The sequence below is a fragment of the Acomys russatus genome, chromosome 14 (assembly GCF_903995435.1).
Source record: "Acomys russatus chromosome 14, mAcoRus1.1, whole genome shotgun sequence".
Lineage (NCBI taxonomy): Eukaryota > Metazoa > Chordata > Mammalia > Rodentia > Muridae > Acomys > Acomys russatus.
Genome location: NC_067150.1, coordinates 43,402,357 through 43,422,001, shown reverse-complemented (window position 1 = coordinate 43,422,001; position 19,645 = coordinate 43,402,357). Strand labels below are relative to the sequence as shown.

Genomic DNA, 19,645 nt, shown 5'->3' with positions numbered 1-19,645 from the left:
TCATAAAAATGCTGATTGACATTCTAAAACTCTGTAAAACTCTCTGCTGCCCTGGGTACAAAAAAACCTAGGTCCCCTTTGCTGTAACTTGAACTCTCAGGTGTTGAAAACTGCGGTGTTTTGCTCTGTTTTGAGAGTGGGCAGCCAAAGGAGGTTTGGTTAACCAGGTGGCTTTTTGATCAGTCCTTGACAAGTAACTGCTCTGGAATGCACAGCTGAATTGCAGAAAAGATTCAAGGTGAACTCCGAACGCGATCCGGGAGCCGTGCTCGGCCCCGCCCCGTGGAGGCGTGGCAGCGGCGGGGCGGGGCGGGGCGGGGCGCGGCCTTGGGTTATAGGACACGCAGGGCGCTCGTGGAGATTAGTCCGCTCGCAGGGGGACCCTCGGGACCCTCAGGATTGCGCAGGACCCCACGGGACCCGGAACCTTCCGACTCGGCTATGGCTGCCGCTCCGGGCGCCCGACTCCTGCGCGCCGCCTGCGCCTCCGTCGCTTTCCGTGGCCTGGATCGCCGTCGGCTGCTGTTCTGCGGGCCCCGCGCGGGAACCGCGGTCCCTCCGTGGCCCGCGAGCCCCGGCGTGCATGCTGAGGCAGGACCTGGCCGGCCGCTGAGCGTGTCTGCACGAGTGTGGAACAGGTGAGACGCGGCGGCGGCTGGTGGGTCCCGGCGTCCCTGGCCTGCGTGCGTTTCCGCCCTTGGCTCTCTTCCGCCTCGCTGCCCGGTTGCTGACCCCGCGCCTGAGAGCCCTTCCCGTGACTCCGCCAGCGTGCCGGGCCTGGCTCAGGCGGTGAGCCGGCTCCGGGGCTTCCTCGGTGGATGTCCTTGTGGACCTCACCTTCGTGGTCGCTCCCCTGGCGTGGCTAGCACACGCTGGCCTTTTGTGCTGACTTCAGCTAGGGGAGGGACGGTTAGGAGCACCTGCCTAGTGGGAATGGTAGGGTAGGCTTTAGACCCGCACTGGCTTAACTTCAGCCCCTGTAGACCTGGGATACCAGTGTTGCCCTTACACAGGATGATTTAAGGGATAAATGATTACACACAAGTGACGCTGGTCTCGCAACCTGTTTGAAAGTGAGGGCTCAGTAGGCAGCCGCCTCTTAGCAACAGTTCTTGGGGTCATAGTATAGAGAATTCTGTGGTAAATGTTGAGAGACGAGAGAAGACGCCCCGCCTCCCCCAGTTGGAAGGTTGATATTGGGTATATTTGTTTTCAAAGGCATCCCCTTAGGTTTGCCTAAGATACATTTTACTTACAGTAAATCGTATTGTCAGTGCCAATACAAAACACACATGTTGCTTGAAGGGAAGACGAGAGTTTCTTCAAAGCCAAACATGAGTGACCGTGGTCTGGAAACGCTGATTATGGCTTCCCTGAATTATATGTACCTCTGTGGAAGAACTTAGCTCAACTTTTGTAGTCACGGGCCTAAAGAAAGCCACAAATCAGTGTACTTGCCAGATGCATGGATGGGACACCGATGGATCACAGAGTGTTGAAGCTATCTTACGTCTTTAGCCTTAGGATTGAAAGCTGGTGGTCTGTTAAGATACAACACATTCCAAAATTTCTTTACCTGCTAATCATAAAGCTGGAAACAGTGTCTGGTGATACATGGCCACAGAAGGCGTTAACAGCAGCCCAGGATGACTTTAACTGCCTCTAGGTCTGTCACAGTCATCTCTTCACAACCATGAGTGTCTGTGTCTGCTTTATCAGTCTGCAGATACAGCTTCTTCACAGAATTTCTGTTTGACTCCAGTAGAGTATAGCAGGAAATGTGAACATACCTGTGCACATATGTATACATATTTTGCATGAAATGAGAGGATGCAGGGTTCACTCATATTTCCCCTGGCCTGTTCACCTGTGAATGCTTTTATTTCTATGGCAGATGCTTTCTGGATTTAAATTGTGACATATATTGAACATAATCAGTGTAACTTGTGTCTAAGGACACACACACACACTTTTGCAAATTGGTTCCCATGATTTTGTCACTAGGTTTTTTTTTTTTTTTTTTCCATGACAGAGTTTCTCTGTGTAGCCTTGACTGTCCTGGACTCACTTGTAGACCATGCCATACCTTTGCTGTTAACACAGCAGCTCCCAGCCGTATGTGGTTATTGAACACCAAGATAATTGAAGCTAAATAATATTTACGGTTCTGTCTTGGAGTTATGCTAGCCGCATTTCAAGGATTTAGCATGTGGCGCGCGTCTGCTGTGCTTGGCATTACCAGTGTAGGACATTCCTGTTTAAGTAAAAGTCACATTGGACAGCAGTTCTAGAAGCTGAGTTTTAAATCTCACATTTATATAAGTTCTCAATAAGAATATTGAAAAGCTTTTATTTCCAAACGCCCTGATACAATACTTGATATTTTGGAGCAGTTTTGAGTACCAAGGGCTTTCACATATGTTATTTCTGTTACATCTGTACTTTTAAAACAATCCTGCAAAGTTAGGTAGGTAGATAAGTGGGCATAACATTTCCAAAGTAAGTAGCCAGCAAAACCAGGCCTGGACCTTGAGTAGGTTTTGTGCTGCATAGCAGGTGACAGTCTTTCTTCATGTAATGGTGGGAGCAGGACCCTCCTGTGTTTCAGGCGTGTCATCTACTGCAGTGCCACAGCTGGCAGCTCTTTAGTTCATACTTTCATGAGTCATTTCAGAGAGCAAAGGTGAAGGTGGAGGCCGTAGACTCACCCTTTTCTCTTGTTAGTGCCCCACGTTATACAGTGAAAGGGTAACAGCAGCTATGCTTTACTCCAGCAGTTCTCAGCCTGTGGGTTGTGAGCCCTGTGTGTGTGTGTGTGTGTGTGTGTCGGGGAGTGTGTCAAACAACCCTTTTGCAGGGGTTGCCCCAGACCATTGGAAAACAGATATTTATATTACAATTCATAACAGTAGAAAAATTGCAGTTATGAAGTTGCAATGAAATAATTTTATGGTTGCGGGACACCACAGCAGGAGGAACTGCATCAAGGGCCGCAGCATTAGGGAGGCTGAGACCCACCGCCTTCCTCCATTGAGCCGGGGAAGCCCTACAGGAGAATGGCTGTGTTAATGTGTCTGCTGGGCTTGAGCAGAACAAGTGGCTGTTGATTTTGTGAGTAAAGCTTAAAAGATTACATCTATCCCACTACTGGAAATCTTACCTAGGTCTTAGAAGGGGGTGCATGGGTGTGGCCAGGGGTGGGGTGGGGGCGGCTCTGTACAATTGACCCATCAATCATTGAGAGTGAGCAGACAGAAGTCAACTCAGAGGAAGTTTATAAAAATACTCTGTTCAGGTAGTAGAGTGCCTGTGTAGTGTGTGTGAAGCCCTGTTTTGTTTTCTACTAGGTGGGGTGACATAGACTTGTACCACCAGCACTTGGGAGGTTGGAGGCATGAGGATCAGAAGGTCAAGGCCCTCCTTGGCTACATGGAGTTTTGGACATTAGCCTGGAATTAGTAGCATTTTGTAAAACAAACAAAAAAGGCACTTTAATGCTTTAGTCCGTGGGGCCACTACTCTGTTTTATCTGCTTGTAAGGAGTGGTTTCCATGGCTGCTTCCATAAAAGTGCATGTTAGAACCACGCCTAGAAGCTGTGTCTTCTGCGTTATAGCTTCTCTTCTCTTTCACTTGAAGAATTATCCTTTCCCCTCTTGTTTGTGCTTCCTTCCTTGTCCTTTAATGAATCAATTATTAATCTTAGCATTTGTTAACTAGGGCTGCATAACTTTAGTGCAGTGGTTCTCAACCTTCCTAATGCGGTGACTCCGTAATACAGTTCCTCATGCTGTGCCAGCCCTCAACCATAACATTATTTTTGTTGCTGCTTCATAACTATAATTTTGCTACTGCTATGAATTGTATTGTGGATATCTAATATGTGACCCCTATGAAAGGGTCCTTCAGCCCCGAGCTTGAGAACCACTGCTTTAGGACATTGTAACCGTCTGGGCTTCTAGCAGCAATAGAACTTGGGCTTTAACTTAAAGCTGCTGATCCACATTTTAGCTCTACGATGGCTTAGACATTTTGTACATTGTCAAAACTGTAAGACAAATGTCTTGACGGAAGGCCGATGTTAAAGTGGTTTGAAGTTCCTTTGTTGTAAGTTTAGCTCTTCTGTGTTCTAGAACATCAAGCCTAAAGCCCCCCAGTTTTGAGTAATTCCACAAACATCCCTGTTTAACTGTAGCTTAGCTTCCAGGCATTTGTGCATGTCTTAGCTCTCTGATTTATATCCTGTATGAGTTGGGGAAAATCCCATCTGGTTTTTCAGGTATTGAAAGCCAAACAAATTCTAAATGTGAGCTCATTTTCAGCTTCCACAAAGCCTTTTTTAACCCTAGTAACCCTAGGTTAAGCCCCAGGTTGCTCAAGCTGAAAATATCCTTTCCTACTCGTGTGTGTGTGTGTGTGTGTGTGTGTGTGTGTGTGTGTGTGTGTGTTGTATCTTAATAGTATGTAAATAGATTTCTAAGCTTCTGTTTTACTACATAGTACAACTGGCTCAAGTCCCTGCCCTTACATCCTTTTTAAATGTGTGTTTCTAGAGAATTTCTTAGCCTTAAGGGCTGTTGTCATTCTCAGTTGTTTTATCTTAAAAAAAGAAAAGAAAAAGAAAGTAGTCTGGGAACACAGTTCCTCAGTGTAAGGGCATTTGTTTTACAGAGCCGGGTTGAGACTAAGGCATACAAAAGTGTTGCCCTGGGCTAGAGAGATAGCTCAGAGGTTATGAGCACTGGCTCCTTTTCTGAAGACCCTTAGTTCAATTCCCAGTAACCACATGGTGGCTCACAACCATCCATAATGAGACCTGGTGCCCTCTTCTAGAGTGCAGGTGTACATGCAGGCAGAGCACTGTATACATAATAAATCTTTAAAAAACAGAAAAGTGTTGCCCTGAATGTCTCTGAAGCCATGCAAGAAGACTTTTTTTTCCTGTTTTTTGACAGTGCTGGGAATTGAACACATACTAGTGTTGCCAGGCAAGTAAAAACACTTGTTTTAAAGGCCTCTCTGACCACCATTGAAAAGTTTGGAGCTGGGTGCAGTCGTGGTGCCATTTTAATCCCAGCACTTGAGAGGCAGAGGTAGGCAGATCTCTGTGAGTTCAAGGCCAGCCTGGTCTACAGAGTGAGTCCAGAACAGCCAGTACTACTACATACAAAACAAAACTCTGTCTCAAAAAAATAAAAACAAACAAACAAACAAAAAAAAGTAGTTTGGGAGCATAGACTTGTTTTTGAGGCACATACACACACATACAATTTTATATCATTTCTTTAGTTTAAAAAATATTAGAATATATGCATTGTACAAAGTGGTGAAATTTTTCACTGATATGATAAGATGCATTTCTATTGGGCCTTTCTAATCAGGATCCTTTTACTCAGTGTCGTGCTAACACGGCTTTATCCACTTGTGGTGGAGGCTCATCGGACTTATTTGTGAAATGTAATGACTGGATTTGTGCTTCTGAAAGCTTCTGAATTTTTAGCCCTGAAATTCCTCGGACCTGGGTATTACCCCTAGTGAATTGGCTCTTAGCTATTGCCATCTATTGATAGTGGTAAAAATTACAACTAATTATTATAAGTCTGTTATCTTCTAAGTGTTGGTAATGGAGGAGAAAGCTTCAGATGCTAGTGTAAGGGTAGTTTTCTACATTAAAGATGTTTGGTAGAAAGGAGAGCAATTTAGGTTAACTAGATGACAGAAAACATAGTAAGAACACATTCAAAGGTGTGTACCTTTCCAGGATTCTGTTAGTTCTGTTGATTTTTGAATATACCCTGTGGACTAACATGAAATGTTCAAAAACTCACAAAAGTGTAAACAGCTACCCCTTGGGGTCAGAGTCTCCCTGACCGCACACCTGCACAGTAGTGACCCTGGCTAGCAGATTGACTTTCATTTATAAAGCTGGCCACAAAGGACTTGAACTCTTAGGGCCATGGTCACAGAGACTATTCTCCTGAGAGCTTGTGAAAGCAAAATAGATTTCATGAACTGAAGCTGTAGCTTGGTGGTCAGGTGTGTGCTTAGCATGTGTGAGGGTCTGGATTAATCTCTGGCTCATGGAAACCAAACCAGAGTCTCTGTTGCTGCCATGACAAAACCCAGTAGACTTCCTGGGTGGTAGTGATTGCTGAGTGTTTTCACAGATCAGTGACTAGTGAGGAGACAAACTCTACAGCCCCATAAAGTTGCTGGGTCAGGAACCTTTTTGTTTCTTTTAAGGTGATTGAGCTTGCCCTCTGTAGGTGGGGTAGATGGATAGACCCTCAGTTCGTACTGTCTTCTTCCCACATGCATGTTTATTCATTTGTTCTTGCAGGTTAAGTTGTGGCTTAATTTTTTTCTGTCATTTGTTACTCCTGTGTGAGTATGTTGATGATGTGTATGTGGGCACCCATGGCGAATATATAGAGGCCAGGTGATCATTTCTTCCCTTTACATGAGTTCCAGGGATCCAACTCAGGATTTCATGGCAAGAGCCTTTATCCACCAAACTGTCTCTCTGGCCCTTGAGTTATATTTTGAAATTATCAAAATACTGAAATGCTGCTTCTTTCCCAGCTCAGAAGATAAGATCACAGTCCACTTCAAGAACCGTGATGGTGAAACGCTGACAACCAAGGGAAAAGTCGGTGACTCGCTGCTAGATGTTGTGGTTGAAAATAATCTAGATATTGATGGTTTTGGTAAGTGTTCCTGAAACTCCCCAGGTAAAGTTCTGAATAGGTTATAGGCTTTGTTTTTGTTTTTAAATTTTAAACTATGACATTTTAAGTAAATACTATAATTGAAGACATGTTAATTTTTTAAATTGTAAAAATAATTGGAGGCTGGAAAAAGAACAAGAGCAAGCTCAATGTTTAACCCCACATACTACTCTTTCAGAGGATCTTAGTTCTGTTCCCAGCACCTTGGTCAGTTGGCTTATGGTTGCCTGTGATTCTGGCTCCCAGAGATCCTATACCCTCTTCTGTTTTTCCTGATACCTGCACACATATGCCATACACTCAGGCAGAGACATACTCACATACACACTATAAAAAACCCAAGATGAATAATAGAGTGATGCTATTGTTTAACTGTAGAAAAGAACTTAAATGAGTCATGAATTTATTGTGGCCCATTGGCTACTGTTTACCTGTGTGCTGCAAATCTAACCACATGTACAAAGCTGACGCTCCCACACCTCCATAATACACTTCAGGCAAGCACTGATTGTGCCTAAATGGCTCGGATTTTTTTTTTTTTTTTTTTTTTTGGCCTCATTGCCATCTTTGTCACCTGGGAAATGCAGAGTTTGGGGCTCAGGAAATCTAGCCAGCATGTTTTATTTATTTATTATTTTGTTTGTGTGTGTGTGTGTGTGTAAATTCCTGAGCCAATTTTTATGTGTAGGCTTGCTTGTGCCATATCGTATGTGTCATGTGTGGAGGTCAGAGGAAAACTTGATGGGGCCAGTTCTTCTGTCATGTGGGTCCTGAGGGTCAAATTCAGGTTTTCAGGCTTGGTGGCAAGCACCTTCACCAGACAGGCCGTCTTGCCAGCCTCGCAGCACATGTTATGACAAGCTGCGCCCACACTTTGGATGGTGCGTGTTAGAGTTGAAGAAGCAGTAGTCTAGAGCAGGGCTCCTTAAATCTTTCCACTTAATTCCTTTTTGTTCAAGATATTTTATACAACCTTGAGTGAGTAGTTTATAGTTATACAAGTCAGACATTTACTGATAATAAGTCATGTTTACTTTAAATCAGGTCGATGTTTATTTCTTTTATATAAAGAACTAATTTTTTTTTTGAGGGGTGTTTTAAGATGACTACATAGCCCTGGCTGTTCTGCTGGCCTTGAACTGACAGAGCCACCTGTCTCTGCCTCCCAAGTGCTGGGATAACGCCCTGAGTATGTTGCTTCAGGGCACGGATCACATCCTACTGTAAGAACTGTTAGTTCTTTCCTCTTCCATTTTCTCATTGTGCATTAAATCTGCCTCCATGTTAATGCTTATTGCAGTTTTCTTGTCAGAAGGAACATCCCTTTCATTAAATAGTAAATTTCAAAAAGCTGCATCCTGAGCGCTGGGGTCATAGGCGTGCGCCACCAAGCCCAGCTGAATTGCACTTTTAGTTAAGCTTTGCTGAAGTATTCTCTCACAATGGGTGCTAGTGTGCTGAACAGTAGTTGAGAATAAACTCTAGGATCAGACAGATTGTGGTTCTCAATCCAGCATTGTCACTGGAGGCCTGAGGCGTGCTACTTTAACTTCTTTGTGCCCATTTTTAGGCTTTGGAGAATAAGGGTAATAACAGTTCTGCCCTCACTGGGTTGTTCAAGATGCAGCAGTGAAGGGCTTATCTCAGGGCTAGGTTTGACAAGAGCAGTAGTGTTTGTGGCATTTTAGTTTGGTCTATTCTCCCATCCCCCATCAGAATCACCCCTGCAAATCTGCAGCATCCTTGGAAAGCAGCAGCCCTGTAATTCTAGTGTTGGTGAAAACCATCCCCTATGTGACCCCTGGAAGACAGACAGTCCCATGCCCATAATACTGTCACTATTTTCCTTGCTTGCAGTTTCCTAGAAGAGCTCCAGTCTAGGGAGTGCCTTGATTCTTCTTGCAGGCTGGTGTGTGGTGAGAGCTGTCTACAGAGTATTTGCCTAAAATGATCAGCTTGCTTGGGTTGTGGTACCAGTTGGGCTGAGCAAGAGGCAGCTCCACAAGGAGTGGAACCTGTAGACTGAGATGCCTATAGCAGGCTGAGTGGCTCTGGGATCTAGAAGGCAAAGGACTCTACTCTCTCATCTCTGACTGACCTTGAGGTTTCTTACAAGCAGGAATGAAGACTAAGACACAGATTGTGTGGTTGTTGAAGGATTTGCCTGGTTACCTGAGCCTCCTGGCACCAGACATGTAAGCCCCTGGCCAGTCATTTAGCTGCTAAGCTGAGTTCACACACCAAGGAATAGGAGCTTTAGAGAATTTGTGTAGAACAGTGACTAGAAAATGAAGAGCAGCAGTGACCACTGATGAGAGCAGCAACTGCCGCAGACCTGGGCCAGGGTGAGCTCCTTAGTTCCAGTTTTCACGCTGTGGTATCTGCAGTGTGCACAGAAAGACACTCAAGCTACATAGAGAGCAGCGTGTGGCCCTTACTTGGAAAAACAGACAAAAAGCTATCAACGTAAATTGTCAATAAGGAGACTCAGGTGATAGATATATTAGATAATCTTTTTGTTTTTTGTTGTTGTTTGTCTGTTTGATTTTGAGACTTGAGTGTCTCTGTGTAGCCCTGGCAAGATGTTAAGTCAGGTTTAAGAACTGCATGACAGTGTTCTGTGGCATGTTTTAGAGCTACATCTGTATGTAGAAGCTCTTAGCACTCTGTGAGAATATGTAAAAGAAACTGTGTTTTTCCAGCCCTTGAGAACACTTAGGTAAAAGCTGTAACCAAGCAAGGCTATTTCTGCCATTTTCTCTGTAGATTCGACTTCACTTTTAGGAAGATATGCTTGTCCTAGGCAGTTTACTTACAGAGATGTTTCTAACAGAAAAGATGAACAAAAACAGCTGCCCATCAACAAAGAGCTGATATGTAGTCATAGACTGTAAGCTTGTATAAGACAATTCTAGAACGGTTTTAAGAATTAAACACCGGAAGGGTTTTTTTGTTTGTTTGTTTGTTTGTTTAAAAAATTCCTCTACTATATTACTTTTCTGTTGCTCTGATGTATATATCCCCTGCTGGCCTTGAAATTAACATCTCTGAGGCTGGCCTTGAACTGCTGATCTTCCTTCTCCGTCTCTGAGTGTTGGGAGTGCATGGGCCACCATGCCTGGCTTCTGTCATGCTGGTGAGTAAATCTCAGGTATCACGTATGCTAGGAGCTACATGCCCAGCTCCAGTTCTAACTAGCATCTTACAGAAACGTAAGAATAACAGAATATAGAAAACCCAAACATCTTCTGCAGGGGTTTTACTGTGAAATATTTACCTATTTTATAAAGTGTGTAAAGTTAAATTCATACTGTGAGTCAAAGTTAAAACAGTGTTTTTCTCCCTAAAACCTTTTTGGTGTGCTTAAGTAGGGTTTTCCTGCCTAGGTTTGTTTGCCCACTCTCTCACTCTCTCAGTCTTGTGACTTTGGACTACAGCCCTAACTTTTTTTCTTGTCTTCTCATCAATAGAATGGGGCTAATATTGGTAACTACCTCATAAGGCTGCTGTGAAGATCAAATGAGTCAATCCAAGTATATCAGGATCTTTTCTGTTGTGATAAAACACCCTTGACCAAAAGTAACTTAGGGAAGAAGGAATTTATCTCGGTTTACATACATTTCCAGGTGGAAAGCACATAATAGTGAGAGAGACATGGCAGCAGGAGGCCTTGGCAGAAAGCTTGGAGATCACGTCTGCAACCACAGTTGTGAAAGACAGTGTGAGCCTGAAGTGGGGGAGCCTACAAACTCATGACTCAGTCACATGCTTCTTCCAGCAAGGCTGTACCTCCTAAAGGTTTCCATAACATCCCCCCAAACAGCACCACCTACTGGGGTCCAAGTGTTCAAACACCTGAGCTCCCCACATGGCTGACCAAGTCCACGGGTTCTGCAGAACATGCGGTCTCATCCATTCTGTGGCCTTAAGCTCTTCCTAGATGCTGATAGAGATTATTAAATTTACATCTTTGATTCAGTTCTCTCCTCTGAGCTTGAACTTGTAGACTCAACTCCACACTTTATATTTATTTTTGGAAATCCTAAAGGTATTTAAAACCCAGGTATTGATTTTTAAAAAGCATTTATCTCTTCCACCACATGTGTACAATATTTGTGAGTATAGGCATACACGCATGCTATAATATGTGTGTGGAGGGCTGAGGACAGGTTGCAGGAGTTAATTCTTTTCCACCATGAGCATGAATCTCAAGGCATCAGTCAGCCTTGGCAACAGTTGTCCTACCCACCGAGCCATATTGCTGCTAAAAATCATGCTCTAAAACGGCTTTTGATTCCAGCCTTCCCCTAAAGCAGTCTTTCCTCCAGCATTTCCTGTATCTGCGATGAGCACTGTCCAGCTACTGCAGGCTGAAACCCGAGCAGCATTTTTTCCCTGGTACATCCAGCCCATCAGCACCTACTCTCACTTAAGCCTCCAAAAGCTCCTCTTGGCTGCGTTGTATTTATTACTTGGCTCTGCTAAGCCACTGCATACCTGGACCTGAAAACTTGCTTCCAGTCTTGAGCTTGCAGCTGGGTTGATTGTCTTAACATCAGCTGGGTCAGTTCTCTGACTAAAACCACAAAGGCCTTGACGTTGCACTTAGGATTAAGTCCGCATTCCTCATGCCTAGAAGGCTACACATGGTATGCCCTCCCTCTGCTCTTGCACTCTCCTCCACTTCTCATTGTTCTTCCTATTTTGGTGATGCCGATCTCTTAGAAGCTTGAACTCATACCAAATCAGCACCCTGGAGACATCATGTGCACACTTCCCTCTACCAAGACACTATAATAAGCATCCCACAAATGCTTATTTACTATTCTGTATCGAGCAAGTGTGTTTGTATTAGTCCCTTATGTCATACAAGGAAACACATAGCAGATAGTGACAAACACTGTGGAAGAAATGACTGCATTCTGGGATGTAGGGTGTTGGGCTCAGGTAACAAAAGAAGTCCTTCTTTGCCTGATCACCCAGTCAGTCCCAAACTCTTATACCCTTGCATCGCTTGTAGCACCCTGCCTGTGATAGTTTGTCGGTTCCACTGCTTTGCTTCAAGCCATCCTTTCATGGCATTTACCACATTTCAGTACTACGTTCATTCACTGCTGTGTCCTTGTTCCATTGGGCTCTGGTGAGGGGTACAGTCACTCTCAACTTACTCCTTATTGTGTATGGAGGAATGAGTAAATAAATAAGGCAAAATGGACAGTTGTAAACTTGGGATGCAATGTAATACATAAATGTTCTTTCTACCAACTTTTATGATAATAGATCCCCTTTTTAGTATTGTGTGTTTCAGTGTTCTGCCACTTGGGGGCAGTTACACATCTGTGATTAAATCGATCTAGTTTATCATTTCAAACTTTGTTCTGTATTCTTGAATGGCTGTTTTATGACTATTCAAGATAATAGGTCCCAGCAATGTTTATAGAAGTCTATATATGTTTGATGTTATGTTTACTGTTATATTTCTGATATGCTAGCTCATCCTTTAGACAATATGTTTATATATAATTTCACATTTTCAGTATGTAACTTCCTACACAGCTGTATTCTAGAATACAGCTAGGAAAGGGGATAGGTGTGGGCAGGTGGCCCACCTTATCTTGTCAGCATCATAAATGCACAAAATAACATTAATATAAAACTCATACTGGAAATGTCTTGTCAGCCACACTCAGATTTCATAAATGAGAAGTGTAAAGTTCATATATCTGTACAGTGCACTTTTATTATTGCCATTCACCACTGCTTCCCTCCGACTGCCTTTAGTGTCCCTACCTTGTCTTCTTTCAAACTTCATGTCCTCTTCCTTTTGGTTATTAACAGCCCCCCCCCCCGCCCCCAAGACCAATTAGTGCTGCTAATATGTGATGGGTGGAGAGCCATCCACTGGGGCGTGGCCTACCTACCAATGTCATGTCCTCAAAAAACAGTGGATGTCTCACCCTTAGCAACTATCAACTGCCAATAGTTCCCTGTCAAGGGAGCTTCTCCATCCATGCTGGGATTTTGATTGGCTTGATGTGCAGGTAACATGCAACAGCTGTCCAGATGTCAGCATTTCACAGCCTTCCTCCTCCTCATCCAGTGCTTAGCATTCTTTCTGTACCCTCTTCCATAATGCTCCCTGAGCCTTTATGGTTACTTATTTTGGTATTTTGACCAGTTATAAGTCTCTGCACTAATCACTGCCTACTGCAGAAGGAAGCTTCTCCCACCAGAGTTGAGAGCAACACAAATGAGTGGTTATAAACATGAATATTTAGGTGGCCATTAGATAGCTTAACCAACAAGCAAAACAACAACCATAAATTCCTATGGCCTGTGATCTCTCTTGTCATGGACTCTTGACCAGGTTTACAGTACCAGACTTGAAATCTCTTCCGTGAAGCCAGCTTAACATCCAATCAGAAAGTTGTTGGTTACCCCATGACATGACAATCATGCCACTGTTGCACCAATGGGCACATCTTGTCATTGCACCAATGGCATATCTTGTCATTCAGGTTAGTATTCTAGTATGCAGGGTCTAATACTGGATGAGACCATTGGTAGAGTTAACTCCCACACCCTGCAGCCTGAGATTTTGTACCCTTTCCAAATAGTAATTATCACAACCTACCAGGTATGTTGCCAATACATATAATTTATTTATACTCATGATTCTTGTAAGTCCCAGGTGAGGTTGCTATAGTTACTATTAAGAAAACTGAAGTACAGAGGGTAAAGACGCCTACAGTGACATAGTTAGTAAATAGAAGAGGTGATTATAGGTGGGGAGTCTGGTTCCAGAGCTCATGTACTCTTGTACTTCATTACCTGGGCCCTCCTGAGGCTGTCACTGCCTTGAAATGGCTCTAATACAAACGAAGGTGTTTTCTCTCCTCCTCTTCTCTTTTCTTCTCCCTCTCCCTCTGCCTCCCTTCCTCCTTCCCTCCCTCCTTCCCTCTCCCCCTCTCCCTCCCTGCCTCTCTCTGTCTCTCTCTGTCTGTCTGTCTCCTTTCCTCCCTCCCTCCCTCCCTCCTTCCTCCCCCTCTCTCTGTGGTTATATGTGTTTTGGTGCATGATATGAAGTTTTCTCACCTACCTTGTTGAGACAGGTTTCTACTGCTGTGTTGTGTACTCTAGGCTATCTGGCTAGTGAACTTCTGGGAGGTCTTGTGTCCAAGTGTGCATGCACGCGCATGCGTGTGTATGTGTGTAATAACTGTTTTAAAATAAAGTTTCTTTATGACTTGTTGCCATTGTGTGTTTAATTTATGTACTTATTTTATTTGCCTGTATCTCTGTGGTCACATAAAAAGTCCTCACTTGGCAGTAGTAGATCATGCAGGGAAAAGCTTAGGAAGCCTTGGTTTATATGGATGAGTTTCTTTGTGAGATTTCCGAATGAAGTCTGAGGCTGTTTCGCAGCTTTCTGTCTTGAATGGGTTGGACATCATGATTTTGTTAGTTCACTTTGTGGGATGCCTGGCACATAGTAAGACCTGAGTAAATAACTGTTAATTTAATGATTTAAAAGTAGAACAAGAGGCTGACTTCCACATTCACTGTGATATGTATGAACATGTGTGCACATACATACACAACACACAAATGTAGAAAAAAATACAATTTAAAAATGGAACACAAGAAATATTCACATTATTTAAATTTATTGTGCTCATTAAAACATCTTGTTTGATTCATCCTGATTAGTTAGAGGACTAGAGGGAAGAATATCTGCCTTTATTTAGGAGAAGGGTAGTTGCTTTCTCTTGGCTACAAGGCCTTATCAGTTGTGTTGAGCTCGCCAGGCAAGGTGAGTTATGTGCATATGATTATATACATCACTGTTCTTGTATTTCAGAATACATCTTTATGTATGTGTGTCTCAGTTATGAATACAGTTTAATATTAGAACTGTATAGCCTTCCTGGTCCCCTTACATTACCTGTTCAGAACCTTTGTAAAGTACTGTGTGAGTGATTTCAGAGTGTGTGTGTGTGTGTGTGTGTGTGTGTGTGTGTGTACCTGTTCCTGACTCATGGTTATTCAGTAATGGAGCCCTTTTGTTTAGTATTGTAGCTGATTCTAAAATTTAGAGACATTTTGCCGCAGCCAGGTGTGCACTGCTGCAGTGATGCATGGCATGTTCCGCCTCTGCTGCTTTTACAGGTGCATGTGAGGGAACCTTGGCCTGCTCCACCTGCCACCTTATCTTTGAGGATCATATATATGAGAAGTTAGATGCCATTACTGATGAGGAGAATGACATGCTTGACCTGGCTTATGGACTAACAAACAGGTAAGTTTGTTTGAAGGGCAAGATCTTTTATCTGTTGTTCAGGGTGTCTTCACACTCGTGTGTGCTGAGGTTACAGGCAGAAGGCACAAAGCCTGACCTGTCTGGTAAGATTTTAAGGCTGCTTCACTGTTACCAACAACCTGGAAAGATTCATGCTATATTCCTTTGGGTCTGAGATCCTGCCCATGAGTAGAAGGGCCCTCATGGGGAGAGACCAAGTCATGACGTTTGAACATCCTCTGGGACAGTTGTCTTTCACTGTCTACACATGGCCCACACGTGTAAAACTTCCCTTTTACAAAAGTCAAAGAATTAATTGGTAGTAATATAATTTTTAAATCTTAGTCTACTTTTATGCCAGGAATTAATATTTGTCACAATTTCAGAGGGTGAAATTTAATGGAATACTTTTTATAGTGTTCTTGAAGGACAGATTTGATAATTGAACAAAATTATAGTGGAAATTTTTACCTGTTTGAGAGGACTGAGTTTTCAAAGAAACTTAATATATAATAGTAATTATGTTAAGGTGACTAGTTCTTTTTCTAAGTGTATATTAAAGTAAATTAATCAGAGTATATTAATTAGTAGGTAGAATTTCTCTTAAACACAGTGAGCTCCACAATAGCAGGTGGCATTAGTGATCCTATGTTTTAATTATCCAGTCTTACAGTTAAGGAAGGCTTCTCCTTCATTTACTGTTTCAAGGCATAATTAAGGAGGCTAATACTTATTGAGATTGGGTTTTGTTTAATGGTGTTTTGCTACCTTAATGAAGAATAATTTTTAAAAAAAACTTCATTAGCTTACAAGAATCCATTTTTATATGGTAAGAATAAATTTTAAGTCATTTTTATGATAGTAGTTTTATTAACTTCAGTTTGTTACTTTTATAGTTCATGGACCTACTTTTCGTCCTGTTTGGTGTTAGGTTCTGAGGGCCTTGCCCATGCTAGACTGCCCTGTCTGTCAGTTAGCTATGTCTGCAGCCTCATCTCCCTTTTATGGAGGTGAGACCCTGGGAGGAGAGACTGAGCACATCATAGTGTTTACATCCAAGCTCAGTGTGCCAGCTGCCCTGACCCGGAGCTGTCCTTTGGCCCAGGGTATGCTTGTTCTCCCATCACTGCACCTACAGTTTTCTGCTTTGCCTCCCTGACAGTTACTTCACTTTCTAAATCAATAGTTCCTCAAAGTGTAGCAAGTGTAGCCTTGTCTTACTCATCATATGAACATGCGGGAATATCTGACGTCTCACTTAAGGCCTCCCAAATTCTATAAACTGTCTGTATTGCCTTGCCATGTTTTGTTTTGTTTCATTTGCTCTTGCATATAGAGCTTGATGTGTAATTGAGTATAGCCAAGGCAATTTCTGATTCTACAAAGAAGAGTTCCTGATGGGAGGTCTTTTTTGTTTTTGTTTTTTTCTTCCAGTGTCAAAACTCCCGATGGTTAGCTAACGTGGCTTCTTTATTCTAGGACTCCCCAGTGGTGCCTCACTATATCTGAATTTATGTGCTGATCCAGATACTTTTAAACTATAATTCTCTGTAATTTTTTTTTCCTCAGAGGAGGTGCTGGGGATTGAACTGGGGACTTTTGTACATTGGAATGTATCTGTTACAGAGCCACACCCTAGCCCATCACTTGTCCTTGTCAGTGCTTCACAGCAGCAAAAAATGAAGCACCTATCTCAGCTCTGATGCTCCTTTGAGCCTCCCTGAGTCTCTTACCATGATCTCTAATGCTCTTGTCAAGTTCTTTTGCCTCTTAAAAGTATTCAGTCTTACCCACCCTTCAGAGTCTCTTCTAGACACTATCTGTCCTGGCCAGAGCATGGCTTTCTCCTCAGAGAGGTTTTGTTGTTTTTTTCTGTTCGTATGGCATTTGTCACAGTTGCTCTCACATTGCTAATTATCAGTGAGTTGTCTTGCCTCATCTATCTGATTGAAAATTCACTCCATACTGTTGACATTAGCAATTAATCTCTTCAGCGTTCTTGCAAAGGAGCCTTTTATTCTCCATCTTGATGATCAGGCTAATAAATAATAGAAAGTTGCCTATTAAAATACCATGTTTGCTGGTTTTGGACCACTGGCCTGTTTTACTCTAAATCCTGTGCTTTCTTCTGAAAATCTCTCCTGTGCCAAACATAGAACAGGTGTTAGTAAGAAGGTATGGAGTTGAGTTAACATATAGTAGTGTACCCGTTGACGTTTAGTAGAATAATCATTCGCATTCAGGAGTACACCACTGACATTCAGGACTATACCCATTGACATTTACTAGTAGAAAATTTTACTGCTATGCATTCAGAAATTGTTTGATGAATCCATTAATAAAGCCAATGTCTTCATCACATGCTTTGTGAAGACAGTTTGGATGTAAAAGTAACTTCCTCCCCTCCCCTCCAGTATTTGGAATTACACCCAGGGCCTTGCACATACCAGCCAAGTACTTTACACTGAGCTATATTCCAGCCCTATATTTACTTTTTTATTTTGAGACTGACTCGAAGTTAAATGTAAGCTGGAATTTAACTTACTCTTTAGCCCAAGCTTGCCCTCAACTTGCAATCCTTTTGTCTCAGCTTCCTAAGTAGCTGAGATGACAGGCTTGTGCCACCAACCCTAGCTTCTAAGAGAAAAGTGTTGCTGATTAAAATATGCCCTGTATTATCTTTTTACTTAATATACTGTATGCATTTGAAGAGTTACTTAAACATATCTGTACATATGTAACAAATTTGTTGAAAACAAAACATCTAAGGGAAACATAATTGGTAGCAATTCTGTGAAAGAGAAGAAAATGGTGAGAGTCAGTCTTACAACAGATTACAGATGTTCATTTGCTGTGTTCCTCTACTGCTGGTAACGTTGGTTTAAAATCCTTCTGTCTTACCCAGCTAAGGAAACAAGTCTTTTAACTCCCAGCTAAATAAAATCATAGACTAAGGCCAAGCATGGTGGCTGTGATCCCAGCATTTGGAAGATAGCATGAGCTCCTGATCTGCCTTCATCTTCCAAATGCTGGGATCACAGGTTCTTGCCACCATGCTTGGCTTTAGTCTATGATTTTACTTAGCTGGGAGTTAAAGACTTTGTTTCCTTAGCTCGCTAAGTCAGGTCTTATGTGTGTCTTCATGCCTTGTGGTTGTTTCTCTGCATGTCAGGTATCCCACAAAGTAGAAGTTTTGCTGAGTCCTTTGGGCGACACACTAGAGCCTCATGAAGCGTTGGCTTTAGCGGGTTGTTTGATGCTGACCTGCTGCCTACTAGAGAGCATGTCATGTGGATGGTGGTGTCTGCCTTGGCTTAATGAAAACTTAGAGGATTAGCAAATTCTCCAACTGCTTTGGGCAAGAAAGTATAAAATTATCCTAAACAACTACAGGGTTGTGAATGACGTGTATCCAATACTGAACTTCCTTCCTTCCTTTGCTTGCAGGTCACGGCTGGGTTGCCAAGTCTGTCTGACCAAGGCTATGGACAATATGACTGTTCGTGTGCCTGAAGCAGTGGCGGATGTCAGACAGTCTGTTGACATGAGCAAGAATTCCTAAGCTACAATAAAAAGAAATATTTTCATGAAATTTTTACTTATTTTTATAATTATTTCTTAGTAGAAATAAGTGATTATATGGCAGGATATATTTCTCAGTGTGAGTAGATGTGCTGTCTTAATTCAATTTTATAGTACTGAAAGTCTGCAGTTTTTATTTTGATTAAATTATTAAAATGTCAGTATAAATTAGAAGACAGCTGACATAATAAACTCCTTATATATTTTACCATGATTGTGTTCAGTGATTTTAGTAAGTCATTACTGTGTGAGCTCATGTCCGCTTTTTTAAAGGGTAAGTTTAAAAAGAGTGTCATTGGGGCTGGAGAGTTAGATCAGCAATTAAGATCACTGGCTGCTCTTCTAGAGGACCCAGTTTAACTTTTAACACCCACATGAAGGCTCATAATGGTCTGTAATCCCACTTCTGGCCTTCACAAACACTGTATACATATTGTGTATAGTTATATATTCAGGTAAAACATTCATGCACATGAAATAAAAATGTCAAGAAACAGTTTTTACAGACTTATCCTTACCATAGTTTCATGTGGGTGGTAGAGCTCTATCTAACATGGCTTGACCAGGATGTAGCGAGAGAATCTGTACTGGGACCCACTTCTGACTGTTACATGTTCAGACTGAAACCAGAGAGATTAGGAAGATCTTAAGTGAGGTTGGCAAAACAAGAGGCAAAGTGCATGGTGGCTAGAGGTGTTACAGTCACACAGCTGTGTTACAGAGGACATCATGTGACTGACCTCTCAAACAGTACAGATACAAGACTATCCAAAACTGGCTGTGACTGATGGGGCACACTGGGACCACTACAACTGGTCCCTTACTTCACAGCAGTGGTATTTCTGTATCATTATCCTTCAAAAGTTGTGTTCATATTGTCCACCCAGTACAAGGATACATTCAGAAACGACACTTAGGGATAAAGGGGCCAGAGAGTTAGCCCTGTCCAGGGGAACTCTTGATCCATTTCTGGAATTGTTTAGTGTGCCTTAAGAATAATTTCTTTCAGTTTGCCTCTAATGCACTGTCTCAGGTGC

The 19,645-nt window shown here is 42.6% G+C and overlaps 1 protein-coding gene across 1 annotated transcript; it reads left to right on the top strand.

Moving 5' to 3' along the window:
- The first annotated feature begins 316 nt into the window (after positions 1 to 316).
- On the top strand, positions 317 to 18,711 carry Fdx1 (ferredoxin 1). Its single transcript, XM_051156442.1, has 4 exons — positions 317 to 638; positions 6,582 to 6,706; positions 14,897 to 15,026; positions 18,474 to 18,711. Exons 1-4 carry the CDS (start codon positions 442 to 444, stop codon positions 18,586 to 18,588), a joined length of 567 nt encoding a protein of 188 aa, XP_051012399.1. The 5' UTR covers positions 317 to 441; the 3' UTR covers positions 18,589 to 18,711.
- The last annotated feature ends 934 nt before the right edge of the window (positions 18,712 to 19,645 follow it).

Coding starts and splice junctions, on each gene's coding strand:
- Fdx1 (XM_051156442.1), top strand. CDS start 442: ATGGCTGCCGCTCCGGGCGCCCGACTCCTGCGCGCCGCCTGCGCCTCC. Junction 639..6,581: donor TCTGCACGAGTGTGGAACAG/GTGAGACGCGGC, acceptor CTTCTTTCCCAG/CTCAGAAGATAAGATCACAG. Junction 15,027..18,473: donor GCTTATGGACTAACAAACAG/GTAAGTTTGTTT, acceptor CTTTGCTTGCAG/GTCACGGCTGGGTTGCCAAG.